Here is a 19,464-nt window from a genome sequence, read left to right on the forward strand (position 1 = left end):
TAACCACTGCCCAAAGCTAGAGCGCAGTGGGAAAGCTGCGACCACGGCTACGTGCAATGCTGAGATTGTTAAGTGGCTGCAGTGGGACAGTATTGGCGCTGCCTGCGACCCTGTGTGTGGCAGGTGTCGTTGTGGAAAGTGCGCTCCTGGGGGAAAGGAGATGTCTCTCGCTGATGAGAGAGAGCTGGATATCATCAGGGGTGGACTAACCTTCAAGCTGAGCGACGATCACAGCGACAAACCCCACTGGGACGCCAGATATCCATGGAAAGAGAACCCTGCTACCCTGCCTAATAATCGCAAGGCCGTCGAGGCAACATTCCTGAAGTCAGAGAAATGCCTCGAGAGGGATCCGGTGTGGAAAGAAGCCTACGCCAGGCAGGTGCATGATATGGTTGCCAGGGGGCTGCAGTCCAGCTTTCCAAGACTGTGATGGACAAGTGGAACGGAGCCGTGTGGTGGGTGAACCACCTGACAGCACTCAACCCGCACTCTGTCTCCACTCCAGTGAGGCTTGTCTGGGACAGTAGTCAGGAATTTAGGGGTGTCAGCCTGAATTCCATCCTGCTTAAGGGCCCAGACATCTTAAACCCCATCCAGGCAGTGCTGCTTCGTTTCCGTGAGGGAGAGCACGCGGCGATTGGAGACGTGTCCAAGATGTACAACTCGGTGTGGTTGGAGGATCAGGAGGTGCACGTACACCGCTTTCTGTGGAGGGACTCACCAGCAGACAACATCAAGGACTACGCTGTGGTACGGGTGAATATGGGCGATAAGCCGGCTGGTTGCATCGCACAGGTGGCCATGCGGGAAACTGCCAACCTCCGGCAGTTTGCTGACAAAGTAGAAGAGAGACATGTTATCCTAGACAATGCCTACGTAGATGACATACTGGTGTCCCACAATGACCCCCAAAGACTGAGCGAGATCCTTGTGGGAGTTGAGATCATCCTCGCAACTGGGGGTTTTTGCCTTAAACCTTGGGTGCGGTCTGGTCAAAGTGGGAGGCAAGGCGGTGTTCCCACCAAGCCAGAGACCATCGTATTGCCCAACCAGTTGAGGGATGAGGACAATAAAGCTCTTGGGGTTGGTTATCACGTAAGCGAAGACAAGCTCTTCCTTATGGTTGCTGTTAATTTCTCCACAAGAAAGAAAAAGATGCGCACTGGGCTTGATCTTACCGTGAAGGACATAGAGGAGAAGACGCCAGTTCCTCTTACCCGTCGTATGCTACTGAGCCAGGTAGCTGGTCTTTATGATCCCCTTGGTCTGGTGACGCCCCTGAAACAGAAGGGTGTCATTCTAGTCAGGAGGGCCTTTCAGGAGGCTGGGTCATTGACCAAGGACACATGGGACAAACCATTGTCTAAGGAGCTAGGCGGGAAGGCAATTGAGCTTTTCAAAGAGTATGCCCGGTTGAATACCATCACTTTCCCGAGGAGTATTACACCTTCTGGCTGGATGGGTAAACCCTGGGGGATCTCGTTCTCCGACGGGAGCTGTGACTCTTATGGGGCGGTCCTCTACCTGCGTTGGGAGACGTCAGAGGGTGTTGTGATCCGGCTCGTGGAATCAAAGGCTAAATTGACTCCACTCGACCAGAAGGGCGACGCCGTCAAAGCAGAGATCTGCGGAGCCGTCTTTGCTGCGCGCCTGAAGGGATATGTACTGAAACATGGGCAGTTGAACGTGGACAGGTGGTACCACTTTGTCGACAGTCAGACTGTGTTGGGCGCCATCCAGCGGGAGAGCTATGTGTTCCAGACCTTCTTCGCCAATCGTGTGGGTGAGATACAGAAGGCCGGACCTGTGACTGACTGGTGGTGGATCCCGGGGCAGTGCAACGTGGCCGATCTAGTCACAAGAGGGTGTTCCCCTGAACAGCTTGACAGTGATTCCCTATGGCAGAGAGGTCCCGAGTTTCTAACCTGGCCGGTAAAGCAGTGGCCTATGAAGTCTGCTGCAGAGGTGGCCTCCAGTACCAGGGAGGTCGTGAGTAAGCTCCAGAGAAAAGCTTTCTCCGCCGTCATGACGAGAGTCCAAGAAAAAGGGTTGTCTACTCTGGACAATTCTAGTGGAAATGCTACGAAATTGGCGTCGGTAGCATCTAACACCCACAGTACAAAGAGGTTTTGGGGTTCGGCGCTCATAAGTCAAATGGATCTGTCAAGATTCGATACACTAACCAAACTCTGTGGGACTGTGGGATATGTTCGCAGAGCCGTACACTTCTGGTTGCTCAGCAGGGGTCGAACCGGCGAGCGAGGACAGTGGGAGGCAGTGCTCACAGTCCAGGAGCGTGCTGAAGCGTTCCAGGACTTATGCCTCGCTGCCCAATCAGGCGTGACATTCCCCACAACGACCATCAACCGCCTGGTTGTGAACAAGGACAATGAGACAGGCCTCTTGTTGTGCTATGGCCGGGTCCAGTCTGTTAGTGAGGAGAGACCTGGGGTTCCGCTGAGCCCCTACAAAGTTCCATTTGTCTCTAAAAGTAGTATAGGATAGTATAGTATATAGTATCAGGCCCCACTTCTCTGGAACCATCTACCAACCACGGTTCGGGGGGCAGACACCCTCTCTACCTTTAAGGTTAGGCTCAAAACATTCCTCTTTGGTAAAGCTTTTAGCTAGGAACCAGCTCATAGCTCATAATTAAGATGCAATAGGCATAGACTGCCGGGGGGGGGGGGGTCTGGCATGCTCGGTTGGAGAGAGGTTGGAGAGGGCGTTAAGAGAGAGGTCATTTAGGCTAGAGAGGGACCGGAGAGGGTCCCATTCCTCTCTCAAACACTCCCTCTGTCTGCTTCTTCCCTTGTGTGTTTGCTCCTGTACTCCTTCTGGCTTTTGTCTTGCAGGTCCGTGGGATCCTTAGTGTGGAGTTACAGAGTCTCAGCGGCTCTGTCTCCACCCTCTCCTCTGCACACACCCAACACAGCATAACGTGGATGGCTGTTCATCATAGGAATGGGATCCACACAAGGTTCCTGCTGCTTAACAGAAGGTTTTCCTTGCCGCCATGATGAATTCATGTTGGGTGTGGGATACATATGTATGTGTATATACGTATATATGCATATGTGTGTATCCATAAAATGAAGAGTCCGTCCTTAAGACTGCTCTACTGTAAAGTGCCTTGAGATACCATTTAGGGCTGGGCGATATGGCCTTTTATAAATACCGCGATATTTTTAGGCCATGTCACGATACACGATATATATCTCGATATTTTGCATTACCCTTGAATTAACACTTTGATGCACAAAATCACACCAGTATGATGATTCTATATGTCTACATTAAAACATTCTTGATCATACTGCATTAATATATGCCAATTTTAAACTTTCATGCAAAAAAGGGGATATCACAACTAAGTCAAAGTTGACATAACTGTATTTATTAAACAGTGAGTGGCTCAAACATAAAATTGTCAACAGAAAGTGCACGTTCTGTGCAAAATTGTCACAGAGACATTTCAAAACAAGACATTAGTGCAGGATGCAACTCACATGGCATTTCAAAACACAAAATTAAAGTGCACTTTTTGTACATAATGCCACTACAATATTTTAAAACAAATAGTGCCCTTTTGTGCATGTTGTCATTAAGATGACATTTCAAAAAAAAAAAAATCAAAAAAAAAAAAAAAAAAGTTCGCGAGTTTAACGGTATGGTCATTTTCAACACCGCACAGACTACAAGCTGCGATATATCGAGTATATTCGATATATCGCCCAGCTCTAATACCATTGGTTATGATTTGGCGCTATACAAATAAAGATTGATTGATTGATTGATACAAAGAGCGGCTCAGTACCCTCCTTGCCGAAGAAGGCCACCGTGCTAACCATGAAGGTGTTGCTGGCACCCTCCTTCGAATGAGAAAAAGGGCCTGGGTAGTGCAAGGTCCTAGGGTTGCACGCAAAGTAATTGACTTATGTGTACATTGTCGGAAGTGCAGAGCTAAACTATGCACTCAAGTAATGAGCGATCTTCCCACTGTACGCACGAAACCAGCAGTCCCTTTTGAGTATACAACGTTGGATTTGTTTGGTCCGTACACAGTCAGGGACTCAGTGAGGCGGCGAACAAAGAAGAAGGTTTGGGGCGTAGTCTTTAGTTGTATGGCCTCGAGAGCGGTTCATGCAGATGTAGTTGAAGACCTGTCAACTGAGGGTTTTCTCAAGACGTATCAGCGGTTGACCGCTCTGAGGGGCCACCCCAAGAGGCTCTGGTCCGACCAGGGGACCAATTTCGTGGGGGCCAGACCTGCGCTAGAGGATCTCTACAGTTTTCTGGCGTGTATCGACAAAGAAGGAGTCCAGAAGAGAGCGGCTGTGGCTGGGACTGACTGGTTGTGGGAGTTTAGCCCAGCGGACTCACCGCATCGAAATGGGGCAGCGGAGGCAGCTGTCCATGTGCTAAAAAGGTCATTGAGCAGCGTTGGTGAAGAAGGAAACCTGACTACGCTGGAGTTCCAAACCCTCCTTTACCTGGCTGCTAACCTCTCCAATGAGAGGCCCATCAGAGCCAGAGCTCAGGTTCAGGACGAGACTGTGGACATTGTGACACCGAACTCATTGCTATTGGGTCGGGCGGGGCCCAGAGGTGACAATCACGGTTTTGACTTTCCTGCCTACCCCTTCAGTCGTCTGCGTGCAGTCCAGGTGGAAGTGGATAAGTTCTGGAAACGTTGGAGCCAGTTGGCAGGGCCTCACCTGTTTGTTCGACAAAAGTGGCAAGCTCCTGCTAGAAATGTCTCAGTTGGAGACGTGGTCTGGGTGGCGGACCAAAACGCTCTCCGGGGTCGATTCAAACTGGGCCGTGTTGAGGAGGCATATCCAGATGATAAGGGAGTTGTCCGGGACGTGAAAGTGAAGACTTGTCATAGTCGTCCCCTCAATCTGTCCCAGGCAAGGATGGATAAGGAGTCATGTCCTACCACCATACTCCACAGGGATGTAAGGAGGCTGGTAGTGTTACTGCCAGTAGAGGAGCAAGGGAGCTTTCGTTTGCTCCCCTAAGTACCTGAGAGGTGCTTACGGACTGTGGTCATCTTAATGTGGGAATTCTGACCAAACTGTTTCAGTGTACAGTTAAATGCTGTCTCTTTAATTTTGTTGACTGAGGGGTTTTTGCATGTTCTGTGCATTATTTTGTACTGTTAGTGGTTATTGTGGCCTACTCGGTCAATGACAAGTAGCCCAAGTGGGAGGTGTGTGGAGTTCTCCTATCTTTCACATGTTGGTGTATAATTTATTTGTTTTGATTTATCGCCAACCAAACACCCTGTATTATGTTATGGAATTATCGCATTTTTCTGTATTTTATTTGGGGCGGATTAATCTAAGAAAATATAGGGCGTGATGTGTGTTACCCGCGTATGTGTTTACCTGTCGGATTTCATTTGTACGGATGTCGCTGTTTTGACTGGTGAAGCTGAGCTGGTGAGTTAACGTGTAGATGTTAAACCTGTGTTAACTACTTAAATGTTCATGTGTGCAGTTCATACAGTCGATAACATGTCCGTGTTGTTAATGTTGTGGGTGTGTCTGTTTATGTCGTTACAGTTGATTACCTGGCTGGCAAACAACACGGTTACTGTGCTAGTAATAGTTAGCGGTGAATGGAAATAAAACTGTTAAAAGACAGCAATCCGATGTCCGAGCTTGAGTGACACTTTTCACCAGTGAAACACACCCTTTACGGTGGGAGTTAGTGGATTAAAGTTAGTTAGTCCATTAAAACCGTACATACATAGACTGTAGAAAATACATACGTAGCACTGCGCGAAAGATGCTGAAATGCTCACCTTTGTGGGCGTGTCTGTTTACATGTCAATGACGGCAGAGAGCTTCCTGGAGGCGTGGCTTCTCCAGCTCAGTGCCGTGTCAAATTTGTTATGAAAGTGGAAACATGTCATCAAATTGTAGCGAGGTGTTTGGGTTCGCCCTGCAGTAAGATGGGCCCTTTAACAGGTAGAAGAAAAAACAACTCTTGACAAATCTGCATTTTTCTCCCCTCCATAATCCATATATTTAAGATATTTAGAGCCTTTAGCTGTAGTGAACTAGCCTGCATACATCCACTATTAGCTCAACTGCCAATTGCATTATCTTGAGGTGATAATTGAGCTGTTTCCAAGCATTTAAAGAAGCTACAATCGGAGTCATTTATTCTATTTTCTCAAGCTGCATATAAATGTAAGTCCACGTTTTTTTTTTTCCCTGCCATTGATTTTTTTGGTGTTTTTTTCTTTTAACCTTTGAAACTAGTCAAAAATTTAACAAATTGAATCCACCAGAAGACAGAGGAACATGAAAATTATTAGATTAAGTTATCATTTAAAAATTCTCTATCAATAAATAAGAGCCATAAACCTCCAAAATCATACTCACATATCACAATGCTTACAGTGCATTTCAAACAAAATACAATTCATTTTGCATTTAAACTGTAATTTTAACTTCAATTACTGAGACAATCCATCTGCAAATTTTAAGCATGAAATAAGCAATCCGATTAGGTGCTTTTTTTGTGACGAAAAGGAGCATTTTAAGTAATAACCAATTTAAATTACAAAATTTGGTAGAAATTGTGATAAAACTTTATATCATGAGCTACGCACATATTACATAAAGGAGATCAACTGGCAGCAAAAAGACTATTTAGAATATTTAAAAACACATCAAGGAATTTGACAAAAGGAGGTTTTATCAAATGAAATGTAAACCCCACGTCACAAAACCCACATGATAAACCACGTCGTCCATCACTGCGGTCACTTCCGCGTCACGTGCCTTGTGTTTTCACTTTCTCAGCCAATCGGAGCTCACGTGACGGATGAAACGGCGAATGAAAACGCGTGACGTCAAAATCAGGACACAGTGGCTAGGTCGTTGGGAAAGGAGAGATCTGCGCAATAGAAATACACCTCGGCCATTAAAGACAGTGCGTTTCATCTAGCAGCAGCATTTAAAGAACCAGTGAGTACATGAGCTGTGTGTGTGTGTAGTAGGTAGGTAGGTTAGAGACGGAGCTTACTGTGATAGCAGTCAGGAGGCTGGGCGGCAGACTGAGCTTGGCTGATGGCCGACAGGCGAGGCTGGAAGGAAGACACGGACTGGATCTATCAGGAAGGAATACACCAACTAACACAAGGTCCGGGGGTCAGATTCGACCCTTTAGAGTAGGGGTGCTCACACTTTTTCAGCATGTGAGCTACTTATAAAATTATCAAGTCACAATGATCTACCCACCACAAAAATGCAAAACTTATATTTCACAAATATTTATTTTCACATATATTGAGGATTCTTTACATGTACAAAGTATGTTGATGTACCTTGCATAACCGCATGAGCAAATTTTGCACAACACAACATAATTAACTATGAACATTTTTTGTAATTACACGAGGGATGCATAGTCCGGACAGTAGCTGCTGACAGCTAGCCTCAAGCACACTTCCAAATGTTCATCAGTCATGGTGGAACGGTACTTGGACTTAATGATCTTCATGTGGGAAAAGGCTGACTCACATAAATAAGTGGAGCCGAATAATACACATTTCCTCATGTTGGGGTTCTTTACCTCTGTGAGTAAGTTCCAGAACTGTCATGAGCTCTTGACTTCAGCTCAATGTCGGCTTGAGTCAAAATCTCTTCTTCCCCTCCAGAAGTGTTCAGGTGTTGCAATTTTTGATGCGAGTAAATCAACATCAGCATCTTCCCGAAAAGGATAGCACATGAATGTAAAGCGACTGGCTCAAACTCTGACAGACAATTGTCAATCTGCTCCGTGTAGCGTGCACTGTCAAGTTGCACGCAGGCCTTCTCTTGCGTCTCCAGCCCTGACGCCAAATTGGAGAAATTTGCCAAATCATGGCGCTGCAGCTTTGAGGAGAGATGTTGCATCTTTCATTTGAAAGCATTAACTGAGCTGATCATATTGATCACTGTTTTGTCTTTTCCTTGCAGCTGTAGATTAAGGTCATTCAACATGTTTGTCAGATCGGTTAAAAATGCCAAGTCTAACAGCCACTGATCGTCATTTAGTTGCTTGTATTCTGCATGACCAGCTACACAGAAAAACTCCTTAATCTCCGGACAGAGCTCTCGAAATTTTTGCAGGAATTTTGCCCTCGACTAAGCCATCTCACGTCAGTATGTAGCAACAACTCAGAGTGGTCGCAGTCAGCCTTCTCCAGATGTGCACGGAATAACTGTCTTTGAAGAGATCTGGCTAGAACAGGCGATCTTCGTTGCCACATCCATGATCTCTTTCATGTTGAGCATTTTAGCACATAACGCTTGTTGGTGGATTATGCAATGGTAATTCAAGAAGTTTGGGAAAGCATCGTCCTGCCTGCACTTGGCAATAAATTCATTCACGCGGCCAACCGTTGTGGGTGCTCCATCCGTGGTGATAGACACCAATTTGTACACTGGGTGCTGAGTTTTCTCAATAAAGTTTCTAAACGACTGAAATATGTCGTCTCCTCGCGTGTGTTCTTTCATGGGAAGTACTGTTAATAGCTCCTCTTTTGCAGTGATATCACTAAACATCATACTAATGAAAATGAACATCTGGGCTGTGTCACTCACGTCAGTAGATTCGTCCAACTGCAGTGAGAAACATAATCTCCGATGTCCTTTCACATTTGCTGGGTTACATCCTTAGCCATGGCTTCACAGCGCCGTGTAACTGTACTTCTTGACAGCTGCAGAGCTTTGATTGAAGATATTATTTCTGCCTTATTTTTAAAGTCTCGAAACAATGAGTCAGCTGCTTCGACGAATGCCTCCTTTACCATCTCTCCGTCTTGGAAGGACTTCATGTTATTAACGATGACATGACTCACCCGGAACGATGCTTTGGTGGCGGCTTTTGAAGTATGTTGTGTGAAAAATGACTGCTGTTCGGACAACTGGGATTTTAGTTCATTCACCTTTCTCTTTCTCTACTGGCTTTTTGGCGGGAAGTCGGTGTCGTATTTTCCATGAACAGCCGGAAATGCCGCTCCACATTTCCTTTCTTTGGTATTGCGATGGCAGACCGGCAGATGAGGCAAACGCACTTAGAAAATGACATCATGATAATTGTAATTGGAAAAAAAAATCACCGCAATCGGAATTGAGTTGTAATTGAACATGGATAGTTGAAGACGTAATTGTAATTTAATAATGTAATTGACCCCAACCCTGGGGCTTGCCACTTCTCTTATGTTTTTATCACATGACAGCAGTCACTTTTAAAGCTGACCATTTAGAAAGAAAATCTAATAAATCCATAGTGTAAGCCACATAGATCAATACATTGAAGATCATTTGCCCAAAAAAAGGTTGAAATTGACTGCAAAACTTTGTTTTGAGCTCTACTGTTTGACATTTCAACCTGCTCCATTTGAACATTTGTTTGTTTGTGCTCCAGCATGAGGACTATCTGTTCCTTCTCACGTTAATCAGTGGAATACTGTTAGTTTTGCCAATTCAAAGCCAGACTTTGGCATTGATGGGTTAAATTACATTCTTTTTAAATAAAGAATGAGCAGTGGCCATGAACTATTCATTCTACTTGTCTGCACATGCTGTCAAAGGTCAACACTACAAGAAGTGCAATCATTATGAGACAGCAATGTATGTTTTGTTATTGCAATGAAATAAATTAATTTATTTTATTGCTTAATTGTGACCATCACCAGCCCTCCCTAAGGAAGGGTAAGAAATCTTTTATTATAGGGAGGATATAAAAAGGAAGAGCAGTGTTACACCTAGATGAAGGGGGAGGGGAAAGGGAGCAGGGAGGAGAGACTCAAGGTAGGAAATAGAAAGGTTGGGGAAGAATAGATTATTTTACACTGAGGGTGAGATGTGAAGTTGTAGAACATATTGTGCTTATTATGTTGTGTAATCAAGCCAGTATAGTGACAAGTGAGAAGCTTAGCTATAAAGTTGGTGGCTGTGGACAGGGGGAATGAATGAGTGGTAGTACCTAAAGCAGGTATTTGGGATCAACGTGTCTAAAGTTAAGCCCAGTATGAGTTTTATCCCACATCCCAAGGCGTGCCATTGCATCGTAGACCAGTGTATGTGCAAAAACCGCGACTACAAACCCAGGAGCCACCCCAGGCCAGGCCAGCAGAAAGAGTGGGGGCCAAGGAGCCCCAGGCCACCCCCCACGGCAGAGCAGCCCCCCAGATGCCCCCGAGATCCCAGGCCGAGAAGCAGCCACCGCCCCTCACACACACATCGGAGAAAGCCCCAAGGAGCCGAGCACCCAACGCATCCCGCCACCGACACAGTGAATGTATGAGGTGCTATTAAAAAAAGGAGGATGGAGGGGAGCGGTGCTCCCCATCCAACCTAACCTATGTGTATATATGTGTATGTGGTGCAATAGCTCCGGAGGGTGGAAGTGGTGGTCCCACCCTCCGGGGGTGGTGTGTTGAGGTGTAATTAAAATTGGAGGGATTAATAGGGCAGCCAGAGGTGGGAGTGCTGCCCCCGCGCCAATACTCAATAGCACAGACAGACACCGCCAAAGCAGGGGGCGGCCGAGCAGGAGAGAGGCCAGTGCCCACACCAGGGCCAGCACAGGCCCGCACGGCACCACGATACAGCACCCTCCACAGGTAGTCGGCCCCAGCCCTCCCGACGAGAGAGGACGCCACCAACCGCCCAAGCAGGGCCACCCCGCCAGCCACGGACCAATAGGCAGGCGAACCTAAGCACCCCGAGCCAGGCAACGCAACCCCACACCAAATTATTTATTTATTCCAAAGAAAAAGCAAGTCCTTGTTTTTCTTGGCAAAGGAGAAGCGTAGAAGTAAACAATGTTGTGTTTTTTTACTGGCCTTGATGCAGTAGAGGCATGTGTGCTTCTAGTTTTAGAATGGCATGAATTGTTAGTCTGGCAGTGGCCATTTAAGTTTTTGCACAATTTTATTTATACAGAATTGAAAATTAAATAATGTATAACTTAAATCACATACACACACAGATATAATTTTCATTTTCAAAATATCGTATTGATCTCAGGATTGTGAACTCAGTGTATCGTCACACCTCTATTATAATAGCATTTGGTTTTTGACATTTTTTACACAGTTTATATAGCTTCTTGATTGTTGTATATGTCTGTATTATATTTGTAAATTTGTATTATCCTACTGTATTGTGTGCACTTGTACTGGTTTTAATCCTTATTTAATTAACAGTCTTTTACTTTCTTATGTGTAAGTTTTCTTTCCTTTCTTTGTTTGGTGTTTCTTCTTTTAATTTGTAATATTTATCCAGCCTCTGTTACAAAGTAATTTCCCCCTGAGAGTATTTCTGATTCTGTACTGTCAGTACACTGGCTTTCTGATTCCACTCCGGGTTTTCCCGCCCACTGCCCCGTCCATCCTCGTGATTGGTGTTCTGTTTTGGTCAGGCGATGGTGCGCGCGCTGTGGGCGGGGCTCCAGCGGCTGTCACAGGGCGCTAGCTTCTGCTCACTGCTCAGAACTAGCTGTGGAGGAGCGTCAGTGGGTGTCAGAGGTGTTCGTGTGTCCTCCAGCTACACCTGTCTCACACCACAGACCAGGTAAGGCCGAGTCTGAGGGCTTTAGTGGAGCTGAACTGCTGTCCAGAGTCCAAACAACTCTGTGCTGTTAACAATCATTATCTTATTGTAGTTAATATTGGATGAAGTGCACGCGTTTAATGACGTCACTAAAATGGCAGGTATTTTCTTTCAATTCTGCTTGTTACATTATGAGATTTGTTTTTATTATCTCGGCACATTTGAATTTAAACTATCAGATTTGCCCCATAATAACTGCAGACATCAGCACTCGTGCTGGAAAGCTGCTAAACAGCATTTTCACATTTGTCAGCTCAAATAAAGTAGCTAAAGACCATACCCAGGTAATTGCAATATATCGAAATTCAACATATATCGAGTTTTCTATTTTGGTGATGTAAAAAAATGTACAATATAGCCTACATCAATTTATGTTTTTATTAAAATATTTGTTTTAGGAGTCGCTGCTTTCACTACTTCTCAGAACAGCATGGAAAGCAAAGTTAGATGGATTTCAACAAGCCACATGACACAAGAACTCACTCACACGTGCTGTCTCTTACAGGAGAAAAAGCCTGAAGTGTCACAGCCCTAGATTCATGACAATGTCAATAAACCGTGAAGCTCAAACAAACTTTTGAGCAACAATTTCAACCTCTTTTCAAGCAAATTATCTGCAATGTATTTAACTTAGGGCTGGGCAATATGGACCAAAACTCAAGATCTTTATATTTTTTCTCAAAATTGCAATATATGATATGAATCTTGATATTTCTTGTTCTTTTTTATGAATGAAAAAAGATGTTTTTGAATACTACTTTAACTATTTCTCAGAACATGTAAAGCAGTTTGATGAATTACTGAGTGCGTCCTAACCCAGACCTGCCCCTAAACAAGCCATACTACAGAACTCACTCACACGTGCTGTCCCTTAGAGGAGAAAAAGCTAAAAAAATAAAAGTGTCACATATTGTGCAGCTGTTTGTTAATAAATGTGCCTGTGTGGCATTTTTCATCAGCAATTTTAACACTGAATTGTCGTTCTGGTCAGACTTTGAGGTAAAAAATATCAAGATTTACATCATATATCACCAATTTGACAAAAAAATATTTATGAGTTTTAGTTCATATCGTCAGCTCTACCTATACATGTTATTTGTATGATTGTGACGATATCTCGATACGCAATATTTTTTCACACGATCGATTATCGACACTTATTTACAGAAATGTTGCACTAAAATAGTCACTGTTCATAGGACACTTTTTCAATGTATTGTTTTTCAGAGATATAAAATAAAAATTGTATTTTTTTACTTAATCTTTTTCTTATGTCATAGATTATCGTAGATTGATTTCTGATCAATATATCGTTAATCGCAGTATCGTGAGATTATCGTTATCGTGAGGTTTGTATTGTGTATTGTATCGTGAGGTTCTCACCCCTAATTATTTAGGTAGATTTTTGCCTATTTTACTAGTTTTAGTTTCAAAACTGTTAATTAAAAATACTGATTTCTGATTAAAGTTGAGTTGTTACAGCTTCAGAAAACTAACATTTTTGAACAGATAAACATAGTGTTGGCCTCATAGATCAATAAATCATTTGTTTAGGGGAGAAAAAAAAGAACGATCAGCACTTTGGCAGTATTGTCTGTGGCAATATCAATAAACAAAGTGATTTCCAAACTCTGTCCTCATTCTGTGGCAAAGAAACAAAAGAAATCACAGTAACAATGAAGTAATAACACTTCTATGCATTTGTTTACAGCACCTGTGTCAAACTCAAGGCCTGGGGGCCAAATCCGGCCCTTTAGAACATCCAATTCGGCCCGCAGTAGGAAGTAAAAATGTCAGAAAACATTAAGTAGTGTGTAAATTACTGAATAATCCAGTTGTATATATCTCGAAATCACTAATTTAATAAAACTCTACAATACTTTTAGGGGCTTGCAGTTTTCTTTTGTTTATATCACATGAATGATAATTTTTAAATGCCATTTGTGCAAAGAACTCTCAATTTTCCTACAAATCTTGCAATTTTTCTCAAACAATTCCACAAAATTCCTCTAAATTACACCAAAATTGCTTACCAAGATTAAGAATTTTTTAAGCAAAGATCCGACAAGGATTCATATTAAAAACTAGGGCACAATTGATGTTAGAACTGTTCTTTTTCCACCTAAAGTCTGCGGCCCACTTAAGTTTAAACTGGTCCATGTTTGGCCCCTGAACTAAAAATGCGTTTGACACCTGGTCTACAGGACTCCACATCCCACAATGCACTGCACCAAAGTTTTCCGACAATGTCAATTAGAGAGAACAAAATTTCGAGCATCAATAATTCTTTTTTCTGATCTTTGATTTATAGATCTGAGGCCTACACTATGTCTGTCTGAATAAGAACGTATTGTCTCCAGCAGCTTTAAAGATGTATTTAGTAGAGATGGTTCAGTGATGATGATGATTACCGGTGGATTGTCAGGTTTGTCCACAGCGAGGCGATCCAATCAGCAGCCAGGATGCCAGAGATCCTCACTGACCACCTGGATGAGAAGCAGGTTCAGCTTCTGTCTGAAATGTGCATCGTCATCGACGAGAACGACCGCAAAACTGGAGCCGACACCAAGAAAAACTGCCACCTCAACTCTAACATCGACAAAGGTAACACCTTCATCATCTTCCTCATCCTCCTAAAGTCAACTAAAGCGCTTTGGTTTTCCCAGGTTTGCTACACAGAGCCTTCAGCATCTTCATCTTCAACAGCGAGGAGAAGCTCCTCCTACAGCAGAGGTCGGACGCTAAGATCACATTTCCTGGTGAGTGATGAAGCCTGGAGCCGTTGCCATGGTGCTCATTGGCAAACGTTTGATGGTTCTATCAATGTTTTTACAGGATGCTTCACCAACACGTGCTGCAGTCATCCTCTGCACACAGACAGTGAGCTGGAGGAGGAGGACGCCATCGGAGTGAGGAGAGCCGCTCAGAGGAGACTCAAAGCAGAGCTGGGGATTCCCATGGAGCAGGTGGGAGGAGCTCTGGGAACACTGGGATACATTCAGTGTGTCTGATTAATGAGGATGGGAATGGATTACAAGTACTCCCATTACTGTAACTGAGTAAAAATGGTACCCATAACAGCTAGAGTATATTTCTAAGTCAGTAATTTTACTTGTACGTTTTAAAAGAAGTAAAGTCATTAATTTTTACACCCAGTCGTTACTGAGTTAATTATTATTCTTTGTTTTAAATCATATTTAAATAAAATGAATAAAGATTGATTGATTAAATGATCGACCGACATTTTCACAAACTTTAGTGACCAACAATGAAATGCATCACATCATAGCCGACCAATCAGATTAAACGTAATGCACAGCATTAAATGGAGGTTATTTACTCAGTTTTAGAGTTTGAAAATGTATCTATACTGAGAATGTTTTTATTTAGAATTGAATTCATTGGTGTTATTTTATTTATTTTTTTAAATTGCACATTTTGTCAAACCTCTTATTTTTTAAAGATAGACAGGGTTTTCACACTTTTTTCACTATGATTTAAAAAAAAATATAAAAAATTTCCCAAGCTTTTCCAAAATATTTTACCTACTTTCCACGACTTAGTTGTGAACCATTAAAATCTATTCTATCAAACATGATCAGGTCTTTCCAGTGTACTAGTGTAACAGAGGTCTGACAGCGTGCTACGGTTAGTAGCACAAATATGGCACAGGAAATACAAGTTGTCCTTCTCTTATCTATCATAGCATCGTGTAATGGCACAATAGCCTTTGGCACCCATTTTGCAATATTTTCAAAATAACGATGCATCAGCAATTGAATGTGACGATACCTTGATACGGCGATATATCACAATATTTTTCTGCACAATTGATTATTGATATGCTCACGCTAAGTATCGATTTTATTTATTTTTTTTCCAAAAAAAATTCTGCTTTTTCACTAAAATGTGCAGGTACGTCTTCACAGAAATGTAGTCACTGTTTGTTGAAGGAACCAATGTATTATTTACTGTAATATTGCACTATAATGGTGTCACTGGTAAGAAAGACCCTATTTTTGTTTACATTAAGCACTATTGGAGATACTTATTTATTTACATTGGTATGGTTGACACTTATTTACAGAAATGTTGCACTAAAATAGTGTCACTGTTCATAAGACACTTTCAATTTATTGTCTTTCAGAAATATAAAATAAAAATAAATTTTTTTCACTTAATCTTTTTTTTCTTATGTCAGATTATCGTAGATTGATTTCTGATCAATATATCAAGAGATAATCGTTATCGTGAGCTTTGTATCGTATCGTATCGTGGGGTACCCAGAGGTTCCCACCCCCAGTAACATTAAATAACTATGTGCTCCCATGTTTGATTATAAAATTACAATTAGCACAAGGTGATGTTCGGTTTAAGGGACTTGCTTAACGTCTTTGGGGTTTAATATTTTTTAAACATTAAAATAAAACAGGCTATATTCCTGTACAGATGCCTCTGTGGAAATAAATTCAGTTCCAATTGTGGTAGATTGTGTTTCTCTTTCTTTTTTAGTTTATACACGAGATGTGAAAGTAACTTTTACTTTGAGCTACTTTTTACTTGCACTTGAGTATTTTCTACATGACTGACTTAAAACCTCTGCTGCTTTGTGCTCAGGTGACTCCAGAGGAAATGACGTATCTAACACGGATCCACTACAAAGCCCAGTCCAACGGGGTTTGGGGAGAACATGAGATCGACTACATCCTCTTCATGCAGAAGGTACAGTTGTTGTTCTTCATGCTTGGCCTAGATTTAGGGAGGAAGCTAACACATTTATACATGTGTAGAACCATAGCGCAAACCTTCACCAAGCTCCAAATGTCCTCTGTGCCAGGTATCATGGTACCATGATCAGGATCACTTTAAACATACGTTCTTTAATAGTTCATAAAACAACTTTCCATTGTGCGTCACAATAAAATCTGATTTTTTTATTTATTTATTTTCTTATTCGGGGTTAGATTAGCTAAAAAGACCAAGTAGATTTGATTTGTTTACTGCATTCCACCTAGAAACGTTATGTATTATTGTCCCTTTGTTTTTTGTTATGCTGAGATTCCAAATAAAGTGTGTTAGTGTGTATTTTCACACACACACAGCTTTAGTAAAACAAATTCAGTGTAGATTACACACAGGGAACCTCACTGACTAGAACTGTAATCATGTGATAGTTAATTACAATTATGGTGTAATTATAAATGTAATTTAAGGATCTGTTGCTGATGTAATCTAAGTAAATTGTAATTGAGTTCAGATAATTAACTTTGTAATTGCCATAAAAATTCTAAAAAAAAATTGTCAAATATAATTTAATGTAAAACTGGGGAACCATGTTATATTTCTACACATATGTAGTTAATTATTAAAATATGTTTCATATCAAGCTTTCCCACATTTTACCATAAAAAAAAGTCAATCTAGGGGTATACTGACACAAAAAAGGCTCAGATGTCCACACTATAAATATTAAAACCTATATTTTCATTGATTAGGAAGCTTAACAAGGTAATCAATAGATAGGAAATAAATTAGATGATATATATTTGTTTGTATTGTATTTTACAGCTGATTTAGGACCTGTTAGCGTAAGAGATGCTAACACATGAGAAAGTTAAGCTTTCTCTTGTTAGCTTTCTGTTAGCATCTGTTATGCTAACGGTTCCTAAATCAGCTATAAAATACATTAAAAACAAATATTGATCATCTAATTAGTTTTTCATCACTTGATTACCTTATTAGGCTTCCTAATTCATTTAAGTATTGATGTTAATATTTTTGGTGTGGACATCTGAGCCTTTTTTGTGTCAGTATACCCCTAGATTGACTTTTTTTTTTTTTTTTTTTTTTTAATGGTAAAATGATCCTGAAGAGAACTGACACATATTTTAATCATTATTAACTGCATATGTGTGAGACATAGAACATTAACATGGTTTGTGTCTAATTAAGTTATATAGACAGGTTTTATACAATTTCCATGACAATTAAAAAGTCTATTATCTGATTAAAATTACAATTAAGGCAGATTTTTAAAATTACAATTATAATTACGTCAAAACTATAATTAATTATAAATTACACAATAGCAATTTTAATTGGCCCCCAACTCTGTTCCACCGAGCGTATCATGTGACCCTACAGTTTACATTCAACAGTCTTCATTAAGAAATACACAATTTAAATGGACTTGGACTTGATTTATATAGCGCTTTATCACCACACTGAAGCAGTCCCAAAGCGCTTTACATATCAGCTCATTCACCCAATCACTCTCACATTCACACACCAGTGGGACAGGACTGCCATGCAAGGCGCTAGTCGACCACTGGGAGCAACTTAGGGTTCAGTGTCTTGCCCAAGGACACTTCGACACATAGTCAGGTACTGGGATCGAACCCCCAACCTCTCGATCAGAAGACGACCCACTACCACCTGAATTTAAACAACATATTCTATTCCAACACGTTACATAGTTAGTTTTACATTTTTATAAATGTTTACCACAATGTAATGGTTAAATGTCTATATTATAATCATTAATTAGCAATGAATATGTAGGATTATTATTATTTTTTACTGTAAATCATGTTAAGTGGATAATATTCATTTGTCAACATGTTTAATAATGTGATTGAGATTTCTATAATTTAAGGATATGCTCTGTTGGGTTTCTGTTACACTCCCATCACATTTTGTTGTATTTTTTATTTTATTTTTTAGGGGGGGGGGTTGTTTTTACTACTAATTTCTTTTATTATCATGTGAAAGATAACTTAATACAGAAAAAGCTTTCGTTAAACAAACAGATGTCTGAAACTCTTCCCAACTGTTAATTAAGAGCTAAAAGCTGAGTTATAGACATGTATGTTCCTCATAATCTGCCTTTTATGTGAAGTTATCAGAATATCAGAAAAGATGAACATTGCTGTGTTTTCTGGTTCCTACAGGATGTGGAGTTGAGCCCCGACACCAACGAGATCCAAAGCCACTGTTACGTGAGCAAAGAGGAGCTGAGGAACATGCTGGAAAAGGCTAAACGTAACGAGCTGGAGATCACACCCTGGTTCTCCCTCATCGCTGAAACCTTCCTCTTTAAGTGGTGGGACAACCTGCACAACCTCAAACAGTTCATAGACCACGACACCATCCACCGCATGTAGCCAGGACAGAACACAGCATCTGATTGGTCCAAAGGAATGTTCCTGTGTTCTCCATCATCGTAGAGAGAGAGCTAAGGGAAATAATGGCTGGAATTGTATTACTTTAGACCAGAATTGTGTAAACTCTGATCCTAAAGGGCTGCTGTCCTGCAGGTTTGATGTCAGACTGTGTTTCTCCAGGACAGGGGGGGGTAAGAGTTCACATGCTCAATGCACAGAATATTAAAGTCCCTGATCAGAGGCTCAGTGAGCTCAGATGACAAACTAGACTTTAACTCACAATAAAGTGTCACATATTGTTTCAATAAAAGAAAATGTGGATAATTGATGTCCTTTCATGATTTGAGTCATGGCCTAGTGGTTAAAAACACTGGGCTGTAATTGGAGGGTTGCAGGATCAAATCTCAGTGGGGCCATCACTGTGGGACGCTGAATAAGTACCTTAACTCCCAGGGGCCACAACATGGCTGCCCACTGCTCCTCAGGGATGGGTTAAATGCAGAGGACAAATTTAATAGATGCAAAAAATAAAGGCGAAAGCCCCGATTTAATCTTTAATCTTATTAGACAAACATTTAATTAAGCTCCTCCAGTAGATGGCAGCAAAGCTTTAGTTTAACTTAGTAAATAAATAGACTGAACATGTTCTGTAGAGCAGTGGTTCTCAACCTTCT

General features: G+C 41.7%; 2 protein-coding genes across 4 annotated transcripts in view; one reads left to right on the top strand and one right to left on the bottom strand.

Annotated features, from left to right (window-relative positions):
• Positions 1 to 7,128, bottom strand: part of LOC114454123 (WD repeat-containing protein 37-like) — a 45,871-nt gene extending 38,743 nt beyond the window's left edge. For 2 of the 3 annotated variants that reach the window (XM_028434332.1, XM_028434330.1), the window contains exon 1: positions 7,048 to 7,128. The gene's annotated coding sequence lies outside the window, so the exon portion shown is untranslated. The remainder of the gene's footprint in view (positions 1 to 7,047) is intronic. The other variant, XM_028434331.1, reaches the window with a different exon arrangement.
• idi1 (isopentenyl-diphosphate delta isomerase 1) lies at positions 6,840 to 19,114 on the top strand. The gene is made up of 7 exons (XM_028434333.1): positions 6,840 to 6,989; positions 11,437 to 11,588; positions 14,053 to 14,231; positions 14,294 to 14,386; positions 14,463 to 14,593; positions 16,245 to 16,349; positions 18,578 to 19,114. The coding sequence occupies exons 2-7, from the start codon at positions 11,440 to 11,442 to the stop codon at positions 18,788 to 18,790; spliced, it is 870 nt and encodes a 289-aa protein (XP_028290134.1). The 5' UTR covers positions 6,840 to 6,989; positions 11,437 to 11,439; the 3' UTR covers positions 18,791 to 19,114.
• Positions 19,115 to 19,464: the final 350 nt, after the last annotated feature.

This window comes from Gouania willdenowi, chromosome 20 (genome assembly GCF_900634775.1).
Source record: "Gouania willdenowi chromosome 20, fGouWil2.1, whole genome shotgun sequence".
Taxonomy (NCBI): domain Eukaryota; kingdom Metazoa; phylum Chordata; class Actinopteri; order Blenniiformes; family Gobiesocidae; genus Gouania; species Gouania willdenowi.

What these genes read in the sequence shown, in the direction of transcription:
- idi1 (XM_028434333.1), top strand. Translation starts at nt 11,440, where the DNA reads ATGGTGCGCGCGCTGTGGGCGGGGCTCCAGCGGCTGTCACAGGGCGCT. An exon ending in CGCTAAGATCACATTTCCTG is followed by an intron (nt 14,387 to 14,462) that starts GTGAGTGATGAA and finishes ATGTTTTTACAG; the next exon opens with GATGCTTCACCAACACGTGC. An exon ending in ACATCCTCTTCATGCAGAAG is followed by an intron (nt 16,350 to 18,577) that starts GTACAGTTGTTG and finishes TGGTTCCTACAG; the next exon opens with GATGTGGAGTTGAGCCCCGA.